The sequence below is a fragment of the Macadamia integrifolia genome, chromosome 2 (assembly GCF_013358625.1).
Source record: "Macadamia integrifolia cultivar HAES 741 chromosome 2, SCU_Mint_v3, whole genome shotgun sequence".
In the NCBI taxonomy this organism is placed as follows: Eukaryota; Viridiplantae; Streptophyta; class Magnoliopsida; order Proteales; family Proteaceae; genus Macadamia; species Macadamia integrifolia.
This window is the reverse complement of record NC_056558.1, coordinates 38,045,928-38,065,929: the sequence shown is the minus strand read 5'-3', so window position 1 is coordinate 38,065,929 and position 20,002 is coordinate 38,045,928. Positions and strand designations below refer to the sequence as shown.

The following is a 20,002-nucleotide window of genomic DNA, read 5'->3' as shown; positions in this document are numbered from 1 at the left end:
TCTCTCTCTCAGGTTCCCAAGAGAGGAAGACGCTAATATAGCTTTTTAGTTAGCGTTTTGCTTATGTATGTGAATCATGTGATGTGTCTATCTACATTCTATACAAAAATTTACATCTTTAATCCATTTTTAGGGACCAGAAAATCTGATATTAATGTTATGAGGATTCTCCCTTTTGTCTCTCAGGTTCCCAAGAGAGGAAGACGCTATTATAGCTTTTTAGTTAGCGTTTTGCTTACGTAACTTCTCTCCCTCTCTCTCTTACTTCTTGCTATATATACCCCTCTTTGGATTCTGGGTTTGGTATGGTGTGTTTCAATTTCCGCTTCACTTGCTTCTCAAGGTTTCTAAGTCCATACCTCTTGCATTGTGTAAGCCTCCTTCTTCACAGAAAATTTACAATCCTCCTCCTCCTCTTCCTCCTCTTCCTCAGATAGTTCTTCTGCTCAATCTCAACATTTACTTCAATGGAAAGGTATCAGCTCAGACGCCAGGTTGCCGTTGTGAAGCAGTCTCTCTTTGATCAGGTTCATTTTTTTTTTTTTCACTTTGCCCTCAAGTTTCTTGCAAGTATAAGGTATAGGAATAGGGTTTTCATTTTCTTCATTAATTGAAAATGACTTCCTCTCTTTTAATTTCTTGTTATGGTGGGGTTGGAGCTTGGGTTGGGGTGTCCATCCATGGAAGGTAAGAGATGAGTTCATGTGTCAAGATTGTTAAGGTATTAGGAGTTAGAGAGCTAGTCCCACCTTTGGTGCATGGTGGGTTCGTATATTTGAGGAGCTTTCTCCACCTAATGTCTTAAGCTTTTGGGTTCTCCCGTTATCTTTTCACGTGTTGAAGCCTCATTCCACCTACACAGGACTGTAGGGGGTTAAAGAGTTATAGACGTCACACATCGGTTTATTTGGGTCTTTGGTACCTTCATATACTTGAGGAGCTCTCTCCAGCTAATGACTTAAGGTTTTGGATTAGACTCTCCAACACACATATTGATTTGGAGACAATTCGTAAGAACAAGGCAAATGAGATTTTTGGTATTGGAGTCATCACTCTATCTACCAATGATGCTAAGCATACACTTTTATATGATGTTCATATGTTTCATTATGTTTTGTCCTTTAAGAGATAAAGCCTCATAATTTTTTCTCATGTACAAGTAAACTAGTAGTAAGATGCAATTAATGTTTATAACTGAAAATATGAATGGATTTTTTCAGGGATATCTTGATGAACAATTTGTTCAATTGGAGGAATTACAGGATACCGATAACCCTAATTTTGTGGAGGAAGTTGTCACATTGTTTTTTAGGGATTCGGCCCGAATGATTGTTAACATAGAGCAGGCAATGTAAGTCAATTTCAGATATTTGCCTTCTATTCACCAAATTATAGTTGGATTAGTTCTTTTTGTTTGGTGAAGGTTGGATTAGTATTTAACTCTTACGAATATTGGTCTATGCAGGGAACGTAGTCCCCTTGATTTCAATAGGCTGGATAACTACATGCACCAGTTCAAGGGTAGTAGCTCAAGGTAATGTATATTTAAAAAGGAAAAAAAAAAAAAAATTAAGTCATGAATCATAAAAAGTGGATCCTAATCATAGGATATTATGATGTGTGTGATGTGTGTCTATTCTGGATCCACAAATATATATGCATGGATTCTAGTCCTATGGTTTTCATTTTAATATAAATCTCATGGCATTGCTTTCTTTAAAAAGTTAAGGGAAAAGGTTCTTTGAGATGCCGAGGCAAGGTATCTCACTCATTCTCATATGAAATGACCTTGATGCCCTTCTATGTACGATATTTTTTTGTCACACCTCATTGGTGCACTTCCCTATACCACTTACTAGAGAATCTCTCCCAAAAGTTAAATAAATACCTAGAACGTAGAAGAGACCAAATCTTTATGCTTGTGCAGCACGAATATTGCAGGATTTATCCTTGTGGGACAGATCAAGGAAGTGCATCGTGGGTTGATGAAGAAACATCAAAAGGGTGTTTTGGTAATTCCACACTTGAAAAAGTGAATCAATACCATGGGCTATGAGAATGATGGTGGCATTATGTGGGGGAGGTAGGGAGGAGGAGAAAAGATGTTGATGTCACTACTCATATTCCCTTTATCTTCAGTGTTTGTTGGGAAGATTCTTGTTATTTGGTTAAATTTTGTTTTGGGAAAGCTCTTCTTTGGTGGATTACCTAGTTAGATATCTTTGCTAGATGACCTCTAGTTTCTCCTAGCTAATTAGTATTAGGTGACTCTGTCAATGCTGCAGACACCCTAGCTCAATACTTGGCAATGTAGTTCCCAAGTCCAACTCAGTCTCCTGGCTGGAATCTATGAGGAACTGTGTGTGACATGTCCAACAAAGAGCCCTTTGCAGCCCTAATTTGATTTCTTTTGTACAATAAGTGGCAGTCTTCTTTATCTTGTAAAAAATATAAATGGTAATGCAAAGCTTTCATGCAAACATTGTAATGATGTCTTATATGACCTACGTCGGATGGTAACAAGCTCAGTGTAAGCATGGTTACACGAATAATATTCCTTTAAACTATGCTATAATTTTAAGTTTATGGCGAATCTCGTTACTTGCCACTTGTTAAAGCATTAAAATTGTTGCTGCAGCATTGGAGCTAAAAAGGTTAAGGAGGAAAGCACACAGTTCAGGGAATACTGCAGGACAGGAAATGCAGATGGGTGAGTACCCCCTCTACTTTTTCCTATTTCACTGTGGTGATCAGTGGACACCCAATTGGACCTTAATGTCCTGCTCAAACACTAGATTATCTCACTAACCCAATCTTTGTTCCATCTAAAAGAACTGTTCTGGCCATTTCATTCTTTTAATTGGAAGGCATGCAATTATTTGCAGATGCATGAGGTCATTCCAACAAGTGAAGAAAGAACATGCAACTTTGAAAAAGAAGCTTGAATCTTACTTTCAGGTTTCTGGCTATTTCAAAATCCAAATTTTCTACTTCATTTTTGTTAATTTCATAGTTTGATTTCAAGAACATTAATGATGGAGTCATTATTGATTTATTTTAATTTCTTGTGTCTTTATATTTCAGCTTGCAAGACAAGCTGGACCTGCAGAGACAGCAGGTCTCCCAGTTAGGAACTGATGAGCAAGGATGATCAATATTTGAAGCTTATCATGTCAATGTGGACTGAAACTTGTACCAGACCAACCAATATGAAAGGGGCTTCATAGATTTCCAGAGTTTAAGATGACCCATAGTATGATGAGTTGGAAGTGTTACTTAATGTTTGACTTCATATTTCCTTTGATCTTAATAATAATGCTTCATATCTAAATTTCTGTTTTGTGTTTATGGGCTTATGGGTTTTAAGGCTATATCATTCTTATTATGGATTATGGACTAGTAAATATACAACATACATGGACCAACTTGGCCTGAGGTAGTTGCAATTTGCAGTACATGGTTTAGGTTTGTTGAAGAGTGGCTAGATTGAAGAAGGCTCCTTGCTTGCTCTTAAGCTGAGCGTAGGTTCCTCTTTCTACCACCTTCCCATCTGCTACAAATGCAATGGAGTCCATCTTCTTGATGGTGTTAAGTCGATGTGCGACGACAATGGTTGTCCTCCCCACCATGATTCTATCCAAAGCCTCCTGGACAACTTGCTCAGACTGCACATCAAGAGCACTTGTAGCCTCATCTAGTAGCAGTATTGTTGGGTTTCTTATGATCGCTCTCGCTATTGCGATCCTCTGTTTCTGTCCTCCTGATAATTGTACTCCTCGCTCCCCACATTCCGTCTCGTATCCATCTTTTAGTGATCTACACAAGAGGGTATTTTGAGTCATTGAGAGATTAAAACAGAGTATATACATTTGGTTGAAGATATTGAAATGAACTTACGAGATGAAGTCATGAGCATTAGAAGCTTTGGCAGCCTCTACCACCTCATTCTCTGATGCTTCTTGCTTTCCAAAAACAATGTTGTCCCTTATGCTGCCCGAATAGATGACAGGTTCTTGGCTGACTAGAGCTGTGTGGCTCCTATACCATCTGATGTCCAGTTCTCTTATGTCCACTCCATCCACCTTCACTCCCCCCCTCTCAACATCATAGAACCTCTGTACTAGTCCGATCACCGTCGATTTACCACACCCGCTTTTTCCGACCAGCCCCACACTCATCCCTGGCTTAACCTCCAAGCTCATCTGCCGCAACACTAGACAGTCCGGTCTACCTGGGTATGCGAAATCAACTTTCTTCAATTCTATCCCACCGCTTATCCACTCCAACTTCCTACCTCCATTCTTGCCTTCTTCACCACCCGCCTGTTTAGAATCTCGCATCATTAATTCAACCCACATACAAAAATTTCACGCAAAAGCAATTATCTCACATCAGATGTGAATAGGCATTTAAAGATTTGGACACATTCTCCTCCATGCTTAGCTAGTAAGGGTGAGTTGTACCCGAGTCCTAATAAGATGTGAAAAGCCAATGTGGAGCATATTAGGACTTGGGCACCCTCTCCTTAATGGCTAGATTGGGCACCCTCTCCTTAATGGCTAGATTTTAAGGGTAATGCCCTATGTGAGAGGAATGAATGAGAAAGATCAGTGGTTAGTTTCTTACCTGATAGGAGCCTGGAATGAGGGATTCCCTGTCGAGGACCTCGAAGACGGATGCCACGGCGGTTGCCCCCTTTGCGAGGTCAGAAGTCATGCTACCAGCCTCAGCAATGACCTTGCCTGTACTCACCAATATGAAGAACGTCTTAAACACAGCCCCTGCAGGTATCTGCCCTGCCTCCACCAATTTACCCCCAAACCAAAAATCCAGCGCCCAAGACATGAATGTCAAGCACTGAGCCGAACCCATCCCTATCCCTGCCAACCATGCCTTCTTCCTTGCTTCCTTCCTTGGATCCTCCTGAGCTTCCTCGAACAACTGGAGCACCTTCCCTACACTCCCAAAAGAAGTTACAATCCTGTGATTATAAACTGCTTCTACAGCAATCTGGGTACTCTGGTTCTGTGCCTTTATGAAATTCAAAGAAATACTAGAAAGCAAAACTTTTCTTGTATAGAAACAGAGGATCGTCAATGGTTGAACCGCAATCATCACCAATGCAAGCTTCCAAGCCACAATTAAACCCATTACCATTGCAACCGTGACAGCCGATGTGGTCTGCAACAAAAGTGATACCCTGTCTACCACTAATGACTTCACCATGGAAGCCTCATTGCTCAACCTGGAGCACAAAGCTCCACTCGAATTCTCCTCTTCATCAAACCATGCCGCTTCGAATGTCAAGATCTTCTCTAGCATTCTCAATCGAATCCTCTTGGTTAAATGCTCACCCATGTAAGCAAAATTATAATGTTGGGTGAGGTTCACAATGATGGAGACGAGGGAAAGAGAGCAGAAGATGAGGGCATATGTGCGGATGTGAGCACGCATCTGATCGTGGTTTTGGAGGAAGAAAGCAGAGATCATACCTCCAATGGTTAAGGCATAAACGGGTTGAACTGAGCCAAAGACGATTGCAGAGAGACTACCCATGACACCCTTCTTCCATTCAGGGGAATTGAGGAGTAGAAGTCGAGAGAATGATGGAGGAGAGCGAGAGGCGGCAGACTTCATATTCTGGTCGTCGTAGTTCACAAGGGTGGCCATTGGAGAAGCGAACGAAGCAGGGCTTGATCGAATACTAAAGCGGCCGGTGCTGCTTCTGGTCACAGAAGAAGGCAAACGGGATTCACGTTCTTGATCGTCGCTGCTGAATTGCCTCTGTAGTTTTGCGAGTCTGGCATAGTGACCGTTTTTTCGGTTGATGAGGTCGTTATGAGACCCCATTTCTATGATGCTTCCCCCACTCACCACTGCTATCTGGTCTGCATTCCTTACTGTAGAGAGCTTATGTGCAACCACCTGCCAAAGCCCACAAAGCCCACAAAGCCCACAAAGCCACAGAGTGAGAAGATTGGGATACAAATGGGCCTGAATATCAACCCTTATTGGGCTGGGCTGGGCTTTTTTATGGGAAGAGGTTATAGCATACCAAAGTGGTTCTCCCCATGGAGGCTTGATCTAGTGCATTCTGAACCATAGTCTCAGATTCTGAATCAAGGGCACTGGTGGCTTCATCCAAGAGGAGAATTGCAGGGTTCTTGATGATAGCCCTAGCAATGGCAATCCTTTGCTTTTGTCCACCAGAAAGAAAAGCTCCGCGTTCACCGATCTGTCACAGTTTGATTTTTGAAAGTTGTTAAAGAAGGAAGCAACTAGGGTAAAGATTTGATGGTGGGGATAAGGCCACTTTGGGTGTGTCTACTTTATAAGTTAGCGAAGAGTGGGAATCCCTTGGACTGCAAGTACCAAACCAAAGTGACAAAGCTGATGAGAGGTGGTAGGGCATCCCTTTCATTTCATTGTCACAACCCACTTATCGTTGGGCCCATGGTTTTGGAGCCCACACAACCTTTCTGTCAGTTTGGGGAGGAACAAGATGATGGGATGGGGTAAATGGGTAAGGGTAACTCACATCCTAGCCATTTTCCTATCTAATTAAAAACTCTAAAGTAGTCAAGATTTGTTTGGACTTGGAAGTTTAGTCTCACATTACTAATTTATCTATAAGGCCCTTTTATACTTGGGAGTTCCTCCACCTACTAGGGTGTAAACTTTTTATGGTATCAAAGCAGGTTTTCACTGTATCCAGCAGTACGTATTACCACGTGGGGAGTATTGGAAGTGTAGCCCTAGAACTCAGCGAAAAAAATCCTCTCCCATGGATGCAAGGGTGCGGCGAGCATCTGATGGTCGAAACGGCATCGAGGCACATGTAGATGTGGTCTCGACCAGCCGATACTCGCCGCACTGCCCCACCTGTGGCAAGACAATGGTTACACTTTTGAGAGTATTACCATACCTTATATTACATTATATTACACCATGTCAGGTGAGAGATGGAAACAAAATGAACCAAAATACCCGTTTGAGAGTATTACCATACCTTGGTTTCATAGCCTTCAGGTAGTTGTCTTATGAAGTTATGAGCATTTGAAGCCATGGTTGCAGCAATGATCTCATCCATGGTTGCATCTGGTTTTCCAAACAGAATGTTCTCCTTGATGGAAGTCCCAAAGAGGGCATGTTCTTGGCTCACAAGACCCATTTTCCCTCTTAGCCATTTGAGTTGCAGTGTCTTTATATCCAAACCATCAACCTTCACAAATCCACTATCAGCATCATAGAAGCGTTGCACCAGAGCTATGGCAGTCGACTTCCCACTCCCACTTGCACCCACCAAGGCAACAGTCTCTCCTGCTTGAACCTTAAGATTGAAATTCTCCAGGACAATGGAGTCTGGTCGAGATGGGTAGGTGAATTTGACATTCTCGAATTCAAGTTCACCGCGTACTTGTTCTAGTACTAGACCTTTTGTGTCTTCACTGTCGATGGCTGGAATCCGATCGATCCTTTCAAACATTCGATTCGCGGCCATTGAAGCTTCCGTGAAGTATTTTAGATCAGGGAGTGCCATCCCAAGAGCCCTGCATTACATTATATTACACCATATCAGGTTCATTCATGAACTCATATAAAGCAAGGGCTCTATGATATGAAAAAAGGGTATTTCTTGGCGTCGCTATGCCTATTATAACGTTTCACTATTTGCCATTTGGCTGTACATGAGTTAGTCCATGTCATCCAGGCCCGCACATACATCTCAATGGCCAAATTTTAATACAAAGTAAGCAAGAAAAATTACTAAAGCTCAGTTTCAAAGTTTTAGTAAAATTATCAAAATGCCATCAAATGGAGATGAATATAAAGTACAAATAACATATTTGTAACTTTAGCTACTTTCTCTATTCATTTTAAGCTGAAATTGTACCAATGAGATATGCTTACTTAGTCCTCCATCACATGGACTAATCCATGTACTGTCATGTGGTAAATAGTGAAATATTATACTTATACAGTTATACTTTACTAGGCATAGTGACGTGAAAAAAAACCCTAAAAATAAATAGAGGTGTACCCAAAGAAATGAATTACCTGGGCAAAAAATCTGAATTGAAGAATTAATGAGAAATAGGAAAAATAATTAATACTTACAGTCCACCCATGATGAATGAAATCCCAGCAGCATAAATCCTTCCTCCACTCTCTCCTTTGTACATCACCAATTGGCTTCCATACCAAGCAAGGAAAGCCCATATAGCAAATGAAAGCCCGGTGCTCCCCACTGCAATTCCTTTAGCAATTCCTTGCTTGATCCCAAGCTTCACTGTTCTGTCCAGTATGGCTGAATACCTCTCCAGGATTCTTTTCTCAGCAGTGAATGCATAGATGGTCTTAATAGAGCTTAGGGCCTGTTCCACTATAGTATTTGCTTTTGTGTATTCCTTATGGGACTTCTTGGACAGGTAGAGGAGGTATTTTCCATAAACCATCCCAGGAATGATGAGTAAAATAATTAGGGGAAAGGCTACCAAAGAGAGCCTCCATGAAAAGTAAGTTGAGAATGCAAGTCCTGAGATGAACACAGATGTGTGCATCATAAAAATGGGCACCTGTATAGCAGAGAAGAAAGAAGGTGATAGAGAAATTACATATCCCTCAAACAAAAGAATGAAAAAAGAAGAAAAAAAAAGGATAATAAACATAATCTACTCTTGGAGATGGTGAAACCTTTACAAGAAGATGGATCGTTGGACTTCCTTGGAATTAATTAAACACAAAACCTAGTTACCCATGTTTTCCTTGGAATTATTTAAACACAAAACCTAGTTACCCATGTTTTCCTAGGAATTATTTGAAAACAAACCCTATTTACCCATGTGTAGATCATAGAATTTTCTAACATAATCTACTCTTGAAGATGGTGAAACATTTACAAGAAGATGGATCCTTGGACTTCTTTGGAATTATTTAAACACAAAAGCTATTTACCCATGTTTAGATCATAGAATTTTTCTAAAATAATCTACTATATATTGGAGATGGTGAAATGGTTACAAGAAAAAGGATCCTTGGACTTCCATTTTCCAAGAAGATTCTCACTTTGTAGTCCAATATAATCTATATAAAACTGAACACTGACTGAGGTCTACATCTAAGGATCCAATTATTTTTTGAACAAAAAATGGGATTATTTCAGTATTATTTTATGCCATTTTGTAAGTATTGTAGTATATGATATGACACAATGACTATGTTTCTTGATGACTATAATAATTTTGAGTTTGAAATCAGTACCTTCTCACTGAGAACCTCCTGTATGAGTGAAGAATCATTGGATATACTGTTTATAATCTCTGAAGTGGTTGCTTCTTGTGAATCAAAAAACCCAACTTCTTGTCTAAGAACAGCTTCTAAATACTTGTAGCGAATCCTTAGCACCTGCCTTTCACTGGTTCGGCTCCAACAATAACCTTCTGCAGATCGATAAACATTGTATATATGCTACAAATCAGTTTAAAAACCATCACCCATTATCAAGTAATCTATGGAGATGATGAGATTATCAATAATTACCCATAAAAGCCACAACCAGAACTGCTAAACCCAAGTATACAAAGTACAAACTGCACTGTAAGATCCAAAAAGAAAGAGAGAATTAGGTAATCAGATACCGAAATATATGAAAGAAAGATAGCCTAAACCACATTAGAAGAAGAAAAAGGAGTAAAGATAAGGGGGTTTTAGTTTCCTTTTCTGAATTCTCACCTTTTTAACATCATCCATGAAATTTCCATGGTTGCCTTGGGTCTTACCATACCCTAAGCTATTCATAAGACTGCTAGCAAAAACTAATAAGCAGTTGGTGGACAATCCATCTCCAATTGCTCCCAAAGTACCCAACAACATAAGCAAAACATCAACCCAATCAGCATATCTGAAAATTAGAGCTAGAGAAGATTTCCAATCTTTACTATCAATGTCAGCTTTCGTCAAATCTTTGTCCTTCTGCATGGAAGAACTCATCTTTCTTTCTTTCTTTCTTTCTTTCTCTCTTTCTTTTCTTTGACCAGTTACCCAAAATCAAGTGTCACAGAGAGTGGGTAGAGTAGGCAAAGCAGGAAAAATGAAAAGGAAAGAAAGATAAGTGAGAAGCTGAGTTGTGATCTCATTGGTAATCTATATATAAAGGGTTCTGGTGGGGTCATAGCAGGTTAATTTCCATGAAACAACTTGACATCGCTTCTCCATGAGTTTTGTGTTGGGTTGTTAATTACAGATGCTTTTTATGGTGATTTATGGTGAGGGCTATTTTTTGCTTTCAGTACAGCACCAGAAAATGGATTCACATTTTCAAGATCCATTGTTCAATAAAGAAGATTAGGACCACAGCTTCATTGGTTCTTTCCTGGTTTCCTTTTTTTTTTTTTTTTAATGGTTGGTTGAGCTTGCTTATACATGTTTTGTATATGGACTAATATTTGAGGTTGCTTTATCATATGTCCTTTTATCATGGCTTTTCAACACTTCCACCCAAAAAATACTGTGTCAAGTCTCATGCCTTGTCGTGAGTCATGCCTTGTCGTGAGCTATGGTTCCTTCTTTTTTTCATTGAAGCTATGTCTCCTTTGTTCAGCCAAGCATAAGAAATATTATGTGTGGGGTAGGATGTATTATACTTACATAAGTGGGTTGATTCCTAAGAGCTTTAAAGAGGCTGAGGGCCCAAGGTACGAAGAAATTGGTTGATCTTGCATGTTATCTTTGTTACTGAGGTCTCAATGATGTAGTAATGTGTCTATGCTCGAGAATTATTTTTTTGAGTATATGGTATTTTGGTAATTACCTGTATAGGGATTTAAAAAGAAAAAAAAAATTTGCATTACATGCTTAAGGTTAATTTTAATAGATTTTTGTGGGAGGAAGGACTTGTTAGAATTTGTTATTCTACTACCTAAGAAGGAGATACCATTTTGAAGTACCTTGAGGTTGTTACTATCCATGAGACAGCTAGACTAAGATAAAAGCTCAAAGGTTTTGAGAAAGTTAAACAAAGAAAAAGTAAGGAAAAGGTTAATGGGGAGCAGACTGTAAGGAAGTCTGACCGTATTGCCAAGTCATGAAAGTGATTGGATATTCCTTTGTTCCAGAGATTTAGTATCTCAAGGGATTGATTTTACTTTGTTAGGAAATCCCCCTCGGGCGCTAATGGCTTTGCTGAAGGTGGGAGATTTGCCTATTTTACTTCCCACTGATGTTGAGCCAACATTGACTTCATAGAATGTTTTGTTATTAATATGTACAACAATAAGGGCTTTCCTAGGATTGATGGTTAGGAATCCAAATGACCAAAATTGGGTTTTTTGTCTTATTTATTTATTTATTTAACTAACGCCTTTGAAGCTATATTTAAAATTAAATTGTAAAAATTAGAGTTCAAAACTGGAAAAATTAGCAACCGGTTGATTTTTTTTTTTTTTTTTTTTATGACAATTTATGTTTTCTTTATATGAGGAGAAAACCATTCCCTACATCTAGAAAATTTAAATAGTGACAAGGGGACTCTCTCTCTCTCTCTCTCTCTCTCTCTCTCTCTCTCTCTCTCTCTCTCTCTCTCTCTCTCTCATTTTGAGTTATAATTTCAAATAATTTCATTAAAGGTATTATCTAAATGATATATTTGTAGGTGTATTTAGAATTTGATACATTCTTTTGATTACTCCTTGCCTAATTCTTAGAAGCTATTTAAAAAGAAAAAAAAATTAAAAACTTTTGTATCATGATATCATCTTGTCATTGTCAAAAGCTGACATATTTTGTTGTATATTTTTCGAATACACATGTAAAATACTAAAATTTACAAAAATCAACCTATCACATTAATGAAGTACAAAAGATACATTGTACACCCATTCAAAAAATCTTCTAAGACAATGCACTTGCTATTAATTTTCCAATCTATTTTATCAATCAGACAACAATCCCAATTCTCTTTTTGGATTTTTTAGTGAATAACAATCCAAATCCTAATTGTTGTATCTACAAACTGTCACATAAAAAATTGGTCATTACATTTATTTTCTTCATTTATGTTAAGATAAGCAACACTCTGCAAGAAGTTCATTCTTTGGTTAATATCTAAGTCATCTAGACTGCCTCTTTCTTGGTTTTGGTTATTTCAATCACCCATTTTCCATGCAAATATTTTCTTCCTCTAGAATTCCTCATGTGCTGATTTGTAGTAATAAAATCTTTTCTCTTCTACAACCATAATAATAATAATAATAAATAAATAAATAAATAAATAAAAACAAATAAAAACAAATAAAAATTTCCCATCAAGACAATTAAAAAATCATATTGCCTTATCATTAATAAAAGAAGTTTCTCTTCATTCACTCAAAGGAATGTTAGGACAACAAATGTGAGATCTTATTGCTTTTAGGGTGTGTAAGTGTCTCCAAATGATGGTCTGAAATTCTTGCCTGGGCTTATGATAATTGAAGTGGCTCCCATTTCATGTTTTTTAAAGAGGTCGTTGTTAGATAAATAGTGGTCTCATAAAATATTGAAATGATGTAGCTGCACCATCTAGGGCCACTTTATTTTTCTTTAACCCTAAAATCCTAAACTATGATGGCCACTATTGTCTTACTTTTCTCATCATTCACTTGTTTGTCTTCTAATTGGTCAATTCTGTTCAACCATACAGCTTAGCCATTTTGGATTTTAACCCTTTAAATATGTATTTTTATGTAATTAGCTTTTTTTTTAAGGCCTATGGCTATCCTTCTAGTCCTAGACCCTGAGATTCGTCACAAGATTGACTGAGCTAGGAGGCAGACAATGACTTGTCCCGTCCTTAGGGTTTTCATTATCTTCACTTTGTTTATAGACTTCTGTCTAGCTGACAAAATCTATTGGCTGTTGGTGATTTAATAAGTAAACCAACACAAAATGAGGTGGTGATGGACTGGCAGTCAGTGGTAGTTTAGGTTTTTTAAAAAGGATATGAGAGAAGGAGAGGAATGTTTGGTTTATGAGAATAGAAAAGGGGAAAAAAATGAAGCCTATAGCCAACTAAGGTCTATTGGTTGCATAGCCAGGCTCGCATTTTACAATACTATGGCCTATGTAGGAAGAGAGAAGAATTTTCAACTATTTCGCTACTAAACTTGTCTCCATTCGACTATTAAGGACAATAGAAATGATGCACAACTATTGTAGAATGGATATTCTCAAAGCAAAGAGAACCTCCTAGGATCTGTTTCTAGTGGAGAGATGAGGTGTGCATCATCCATAGTCTATATAACCTGCGTCCTTAGTGGTGGTTTCTTTGCTCTTGTTTGCTTTCTTTAGTAGGTCTCTAGGGTCCCTCTAATATTTTCGTGGGGTCTGACCATAAGAATCTCCCAGGGCTGCCTCGTTGGATTTATTTATTTTCTTTTTTTTTTTTTTTTTTTTTTTTTTTTAGGGTAAATAGGAGACTAAGAATAAATATAGGTGAAGTTTATGGGGTTGACCAAATTTTTTCTCTTTTTTGGTACATTCAAACTTTGCCCATTTAGATATCGATTTGTGTGTGTGTGTATGTGTATCTTTAGAAACTTAGCTATTAATGACATCTAGATGCATATGTAAAAGGAAATTCTACATTTTTAGTATTCACATTGCAGCAATACGCCCACATCATTTAATATTTTTTTTCTCAGTTTTAATTAGTTTCTATTATGTTTTTTTTCCTAATCAAATGTGGGTGCAACAAACAAAATGTGAAACCATTTTAGGTTGAAACCGTTTTTCATGGTGAAAAACTAGTGTAGAGTCCCTACTTTTGTGGAACAAAATTTCATATTAAACTCTAAATATATACTATCTTATGTATGACTCCTATTAACTCTCATAATCTATATAGAAGTTAAAAATAAGATTGATTGGATAAGGACCCCACGGGTTGAAATCGTCTGCAATTCCGATCTCGTACAATTCCGTGAAATACCACCTTATAATAATAATTTAAGGCCACACCTCTTGGTGAACGTGTGCTTAGTGCACCCTACCTTCACCAACTACACTAGGCAATTGTCATTAATTTAATTTACATTGAAAGATTACATTCAGAAAAAAAAAAAATTACAGTAATTTGAGACAATAGATCTATCATTTCAAACATTTGGACTCACCCCCTCCCCCTCCCCCTCCCCCTCTAGTAATAAACATTTGGGGTTTCATTTTTTGTTTCTCTTTTTGCCAATATTTGTAGGCCAATAGGTAGGTTGTTAGTATGGGATGTGGCTTCTTTTGATTTAGAAGGGGGTTAACCTTTTTACCTGTTTATTTAAACCGATTATTTGACTTATGTTCTTTGTTGAGACATTATATTCTAATTCTATTAGTTAAGTGTTTTTCCTTTTTCATCATATTTGATAACTTGACCCATTGGTTGAAGTTGATTTCGCTGACTAGATCTGAACCAAGCAAGAGAGTCACTTTCTTGGTGCAAAGCAAGAAAGAAACAGTCAGAGAAGCAGCCATAGCAGAATCTAGGAATGATTAATGTGTTTATTTCTTCTTCATGCTTTGTAACTCTTTTGATGATTAAAAAAAGAAAAAGAGAAAATTTTGAAGTCTTAATATTTTGTAAATTTTTGGGTCACTCAATCAGATTTGTATGAATAATAAAATTATCTCTTTGGGTAATGTGATAGCTTCCATTGGCTGACGGTTATTATATTGAAGGTAATAATTTATTGACATGTGACAATTTGGATGGCTTTAGTGGTAATTCTTCTTATTTAAAGTGTCTTGTTTGTCAGAGAGATACAATGTTTATATACTAATCCAAATGTCACGCGGTAAAAAGCTTATTTAACTAATTTTAAATATCTCTTAGAAGTTCAATAATTATTTGACTTGGCAGGTCTCTTTGTATTTGGTGTTAAAAAGGAAAACTCTCATGTTGTAGAAAACCTCTTTTGTCACTGTCATTTTTTATGTCTTAGTCACATATATATCTTAGGATACTATTATGAAAAGGTTTTTAGGGTTTAGGTTTTTAGGATACACATGACAATTTGGATGGCTTTAATGGTTCTTCTTCTCAGTTAGGTGCCTTGTTTGCATTGGTCGGAGAAATACAATGCTTATAGACTAATTCAAAGATCACGCGGTAGAAAATATATTTAATTAATTCTAAATATTTTTCAGAAGTTCACTAATTTGTATATGTTTGAAAAGAAGACTCTTAACAGAAATCCACTTATGTCACTGTCATTTTTTTATGTCTTGGGCTACTTTAACAAAATGGTTTTTAAAGTTTTGGCCTCCAAATAAATTACCACAATTTTCATGGTTAAAATGTGAGAGAATTTATAAGAATAGTTCAATCAACCCGCTCTTTCTTTTTATTCTTTTAAATGCAGAAGCACACATATTTATTTTGTGCACATCTTACCATTAGCCTAACATAACTTCCATTCATTATCACCTTTATTTTAAGAGTTCAACATGTTTTATAAGGATAGATAATATAATATTTTATTAATATTATAAATAATTATAATCTAATAATAAAAGTAAGGCACATGTTGGCAGACATGCTTACCACACTCAGTCCATACAAACTTTAATAATAAATAGGTAGTAGGTTAAAAAGCCGTCAGCTTTTCTGGAGCTAATGGTTCAACCAATGAAGAGGCTAGGATAGGAGGGACAGAGAAGGGATAAGGGAGACATTTCCAAGGGAGGAGGATGAAGAGAGAACCAAACACAACACTAGACATAAAACTAGTGTGCCCAGCCTTTTCTCTAATAAATAATACTTTCTCATATCCTCAAAATATGCGTTTTATTTACCTCGTGAATGTTGACTTTATCATTTTTCTATTTTAGTTATAGTCCATTAAAAAAAAATGATCGCATTTTTTTTCTTTGAAAAGAAAAATTGCACTGAATAATATGGGGAAAATCATAATACATTATATTGTATCATATACTTAAAATTTGTTTCTATATATAAATTAAAAGGAATAGGTGTGGTTTTTGACATATATATTTTTTAATTATTCCATTTTGTCTGTTTTAAAATTTTCAGGCCAAGATATCCTTACCCTTTGGGAAGCTCATTCTATTTAGTTTGCATTATATTAGCTCTCTCTCTCTCTCTCTCTCTCTGTGACACTAGTAATATTTAGCATTGACGTTATTTGTCCCCTAAAGATCCCAATGGTGCTCTTTCTTCTCATAAGACTACCAAAATTGTCTCCCAGAAAAAAAGAAAGAATTAATAAATAGATCAATAACTTCATAATGGAAAAAATGAAGGATAAAGAGAGAAACTTAATGAGTGTTGAGATGTTGGCAGCTATAGAGGTTTAATTCTACATTGATTAGTTTAGGTCATTGGTGCCTTCATATATTTGGGGTGTTCTCTTCACCGAGTTTGTTAAGATTTTGGATTGAACCATCGATGATATCAAAGCCTAGTTCAAAAATTTTATCCATCTTAAGTTGTTTGATCAAGTGTAAGTCCAGGTATATCAAAACACGAGAGGAAGACGTGTTGAGAGGTTGAAAGATACTTGAGGAGCTCTTTCCACCTTTTGCCTTGAGGTTTTGATATGGACCCTCCAAAATGGAATGTGGGGTTGAGTTTGTGACACTATTTTAAATTTACATCCCTTTTTGGGATTAACAAAATTAAGAAATATCTTACGACTAAGTGTGAGGGAATGTCATGAATGGTTATGTCTTTAATCACCATCCAATAGATAAAGTTGAAGCCATTATTTAAAAAGTAGACTCATATTAGGTTATCAAAACAAATAAGTTATGGTGATTTCGAGGTTTGAATGTAAAATAGCTACTAATTTGAGCTAAAAGGCAGAAACTGTGAATGTGGGAAGGAGGGGGGGTGCTAAAAGGCAGGAGCGTGTATGTGAGAATGGGGGATGACATGATTCCTTTAGAAAAACTAAAAGAAAAAAATTGGTTTTTTGTTGTTAACAAAAAGAGAAATTTTTTTCTGTCCGGGAGTGTGGCCCCGTGTGTCAGTACCTTGGTCAATGAGAATGTACTCTCAGGCATTGACCTGGAGGGGTGCGGTGGTTATTTTGCACCTCTTATGTCTAGGAGCAGGACATCCCTAACAAAAAAATGCATCCCCAAAAAAACATACCATGTTATCTATCTCCTAATCCTACAAGAGGGTCCCCCCAAATCTCTAGTGCATAAGTTCTGACTAGAATGGAAAAATGAGAACATCTCACCTTTCACTAGCCTCTCTAGCTTCCCATGGTTTATTAGAGTATGTTCTACTAAAATATTAACTATCCAGTTTTGGGTTAATTAAAAATGAGCTGATCAGAAACATTCAGGATTAAATCCTCGATGTCATGTTATTTGCTAATGAATAAAGTTTTAAAGGATAAAACAAAAACAATAACTTATGCCAAGTTAGAATGATTGAAATTAATCTTGAAATAAAGGTTTTAAGATAAGAGAAAACAAAAATAGTAACTTCACTAAAATAGAATTGAAAGTGGGGCCGTGATAGTTGATGATAAGGAGATACTTCAAAGTGGTAATTTTGGTTACCTAGATTTAATCATAAATAAAGGAGTAATAGAGGATATGTAATGTTGCATAGAGAATTAAAGCAAGTGGAGATGTGCATCTAGAATGTTGCATGATTTGATTAAAGCTTATAGAAAAAATTGTAATATTGAGCTAAATATTGTGCATAAGGAACATCATATAAACAATCTTAGTAAATCTGAAATGAGAATAAAATAAAATTAGTTTAGGAGTAACTATGATAGATGATAAGTTAAGAAAAGATGTTTTGAGTTAGCATAGACACTTGCAGCAAAGACCTTTGAATGCATTATTACGAGGAGTGATATGATTCAATTTAAAATAACTCTAGAAGTTCTTTCAAAAAAAATAGAAGAAATGGTGAGAAGATACAGAATAGCTTGAAACTGGTAATGAGTATGCATTTAAATATAATTGATTAATGAATGAAAAGGGATCCATGAAGCCAATCTCGATTGATTTCCCATCTGTGCATCTGTAATTTAAGTGAAGATTATAGTAATGGGTTGTTGTGTTAGTTTCCCTGAGGATTAGTTGAGGTGCGCGTAAGCTAGCCCAGACACCTTGATAACAGGAAAAAAAAAAAAAAAAAAATCAATCTTGATTAAGTTGAATTGAGTTGCATTTGAATACATGATAAGCAATTAACTCAAGTGGTGATGGGTTGAGGATATTTTCACCACTATGGCTACCAACCCCATTGGTATGACGATAATTTACTAACAAAGACCATAGCGGACGTTGTTCATGATCTTCACTTCAAACTTCTTTATGGGGAAAAAAAAAATCCTATCAATCAAGCATAAGAAACACCCAGACACATCCCCTATTTTCAAAGGTTACAGGCTACGCTTGATGAGCAGGGTTCCTCTGCATTTAGATTAATGCGCTCTCTCCCTCTCTCTCTCCCTCTAAAGCACATTTTTGACGTAATATACTTAAAAGTATTTGACCTATATTAAGACAACTTAAATCTTAGGCTTGGACCGCCTAGTGGCCTAGCCCACGGACTAACGGGATCTACCCACAAGAAGAACATCAGTGCTCAGCCATCACTGACTCCTCTGGGCCCCCATCTATTTTGAGGTTTCCCTAGAAGCCCAGGAAAATTTTGATGGTAAAGGGTCCAAGCCCTTGAGATCCACTGAAATGGCTTTAATGCCCAGCCCATTTATGGAGGGGTGGATCATGAGTTGTTGCTAATTGCCCAGCCCAGTTATGCATCAATGGAGCCCATCGATTCTATTTAACATGCCCAACTTTATTTCTGAAAATAAGTCAACTTTACCATAAAGGTTTTAGGTGTTATTTTATGTAGATCTATATTCTTGCAATTAATTTATTACAAATTAATTTTATTTCCATGTTTTTAAACTAGAGACACCTACTTCGGCCCTACGGTCCTCCAAAATTTCGATCCACTTTTATCACAGAGTGAATTAAAGACATTCTATCCCCAACAAAATGACTTCTTCAACCATAAAAGCAGAAGTGTGACTGTCTCTTAAGCATTTTAATTAAGGCCGTTTATAATTATATCATGAAGTGATATCTCTAGTGAAATGCCTAATTAATATTGCAACTGTGAGGATAAGGAAAGCCTTTGGGATCATTGAATAGCGATTGATCATATTTAAAATTGTTGCAATATGTGATGTATGATTCTTAAGTCACATTTAAGATATTGCACAATCTATAGTTTATGATATTTGAAATCATATTTAAGACATTACAATATATAGTTTATGATTCCAAATGAAGCTTTCTGCAACTTAGTTTGTTATGTCATTATTATGTATTTGTTAATCACATTAAGTTGTGCAATGGCTGATGCTCACAAGTAAGGGTGTCAAAAAAGCTCAGTTAGCTCGAATTCATCCTAACTCGTTCTAAACTCGAATAAGGTCCGGGTTGAGATTTCAGCTCATAGGGTGGGCTAGGGTTGAGAATTTTAAACCCGAGCAAGGTTGGGCTGGGCTTGGGTTGAGACTCAACTCAACTCAACTCAACTCAACTCAACCCAACCCTATATATTAAGTATATAATAATTTAAATATGTTAATAATTATAAATGGGTACTTATAAAAAAAGATCTGCAAAAGGTCCTTCATTTTCCACAATCTACATGTCTATAAAAACCTTGATCATTGGCCTTTACAATACATTGAGATCAAGCAACCGAGTAACCAATACTACTGAATTGGATTGGGCTGAGCCTAGGATGAGACATCCTAGGGTTGGGCTAGGCTTGGGTTGGGGTTTTAAGAAACCCAACCCAACCTAGTCCATTGACACCCCTACTCAGAAGTATGTAGGGCAATTTTGTTTGGAGTTTAAAATGACCATTGGATTAATTCAATAAAGTCTTACTCACCACGTTAAGGTTCAATTTGAAAAAAACAATTTATCGTAATACATGGAAAACAACATTTTTGGTATGGAC

At 36.8% G+C, this 20,002-nt stretch overlaps 2 protein-coding genes across 2 annotated transcripts; one reads left to right on the top strand and one right to left on the bottom strand.

Moving 5' to 3' along the window:
- Positions 1-274: 274 nt before the first annotated feature.
- LOC122090765 (histidine-containing phosphotransfer protein 4-like) lies at positions 275-3,331 on the top strand. Its single transcript, XM_042660482.1, has 6 exons — positions 275-527; positions 1,221-1,351; positions 1,466-1,534; positions 2,639-2,710; positions 2,886-2,958; positions 3,085-3,331. Exons 1-6 carry the CDS (start codon positions 468-470, stop codon positions 3,136-3,138), a joined length of 459 nt encoding a protein of 152 aa, XP_042516416.1. The 5' UTR covers positions 275-467; the 3' UTR covers positions 3,139-3,331.
- Positions 3,332-3,358: 27 nt separating this feature from the next.
- LOC122090757 (putative ABC transporter B family member 8) lies at positions 3,359-10,140 on the bottom strand. The gene is made up of 9 exons (XM_042660471.1): positions 9,733-10,140; positions 9,541-9,595; positions 9,262-9,440; positions 8,119-8,576; positions 7,010-7,550; positions 6,056-6,235; positions 4,627-5,925; positions 3,898-4,322; positions 3,359-3,816 (listed from the first exon to the last, which is right to left on the bottom strand). The coding sequence occupies exons 1-9, from the start codon at positions 9,988-9,990 to the stop codon at positions 3,462-3,464; spliced, it is 3,750 nt and encodes a 1,249-aa protein (XP_042516405.1). The 5' UTR covers positions 9,991-10,140; the 3' UTR covers positions 3,359-3,461.
- Positions 10,141-20,002: the final 9,862 nt, after the last annotated feature.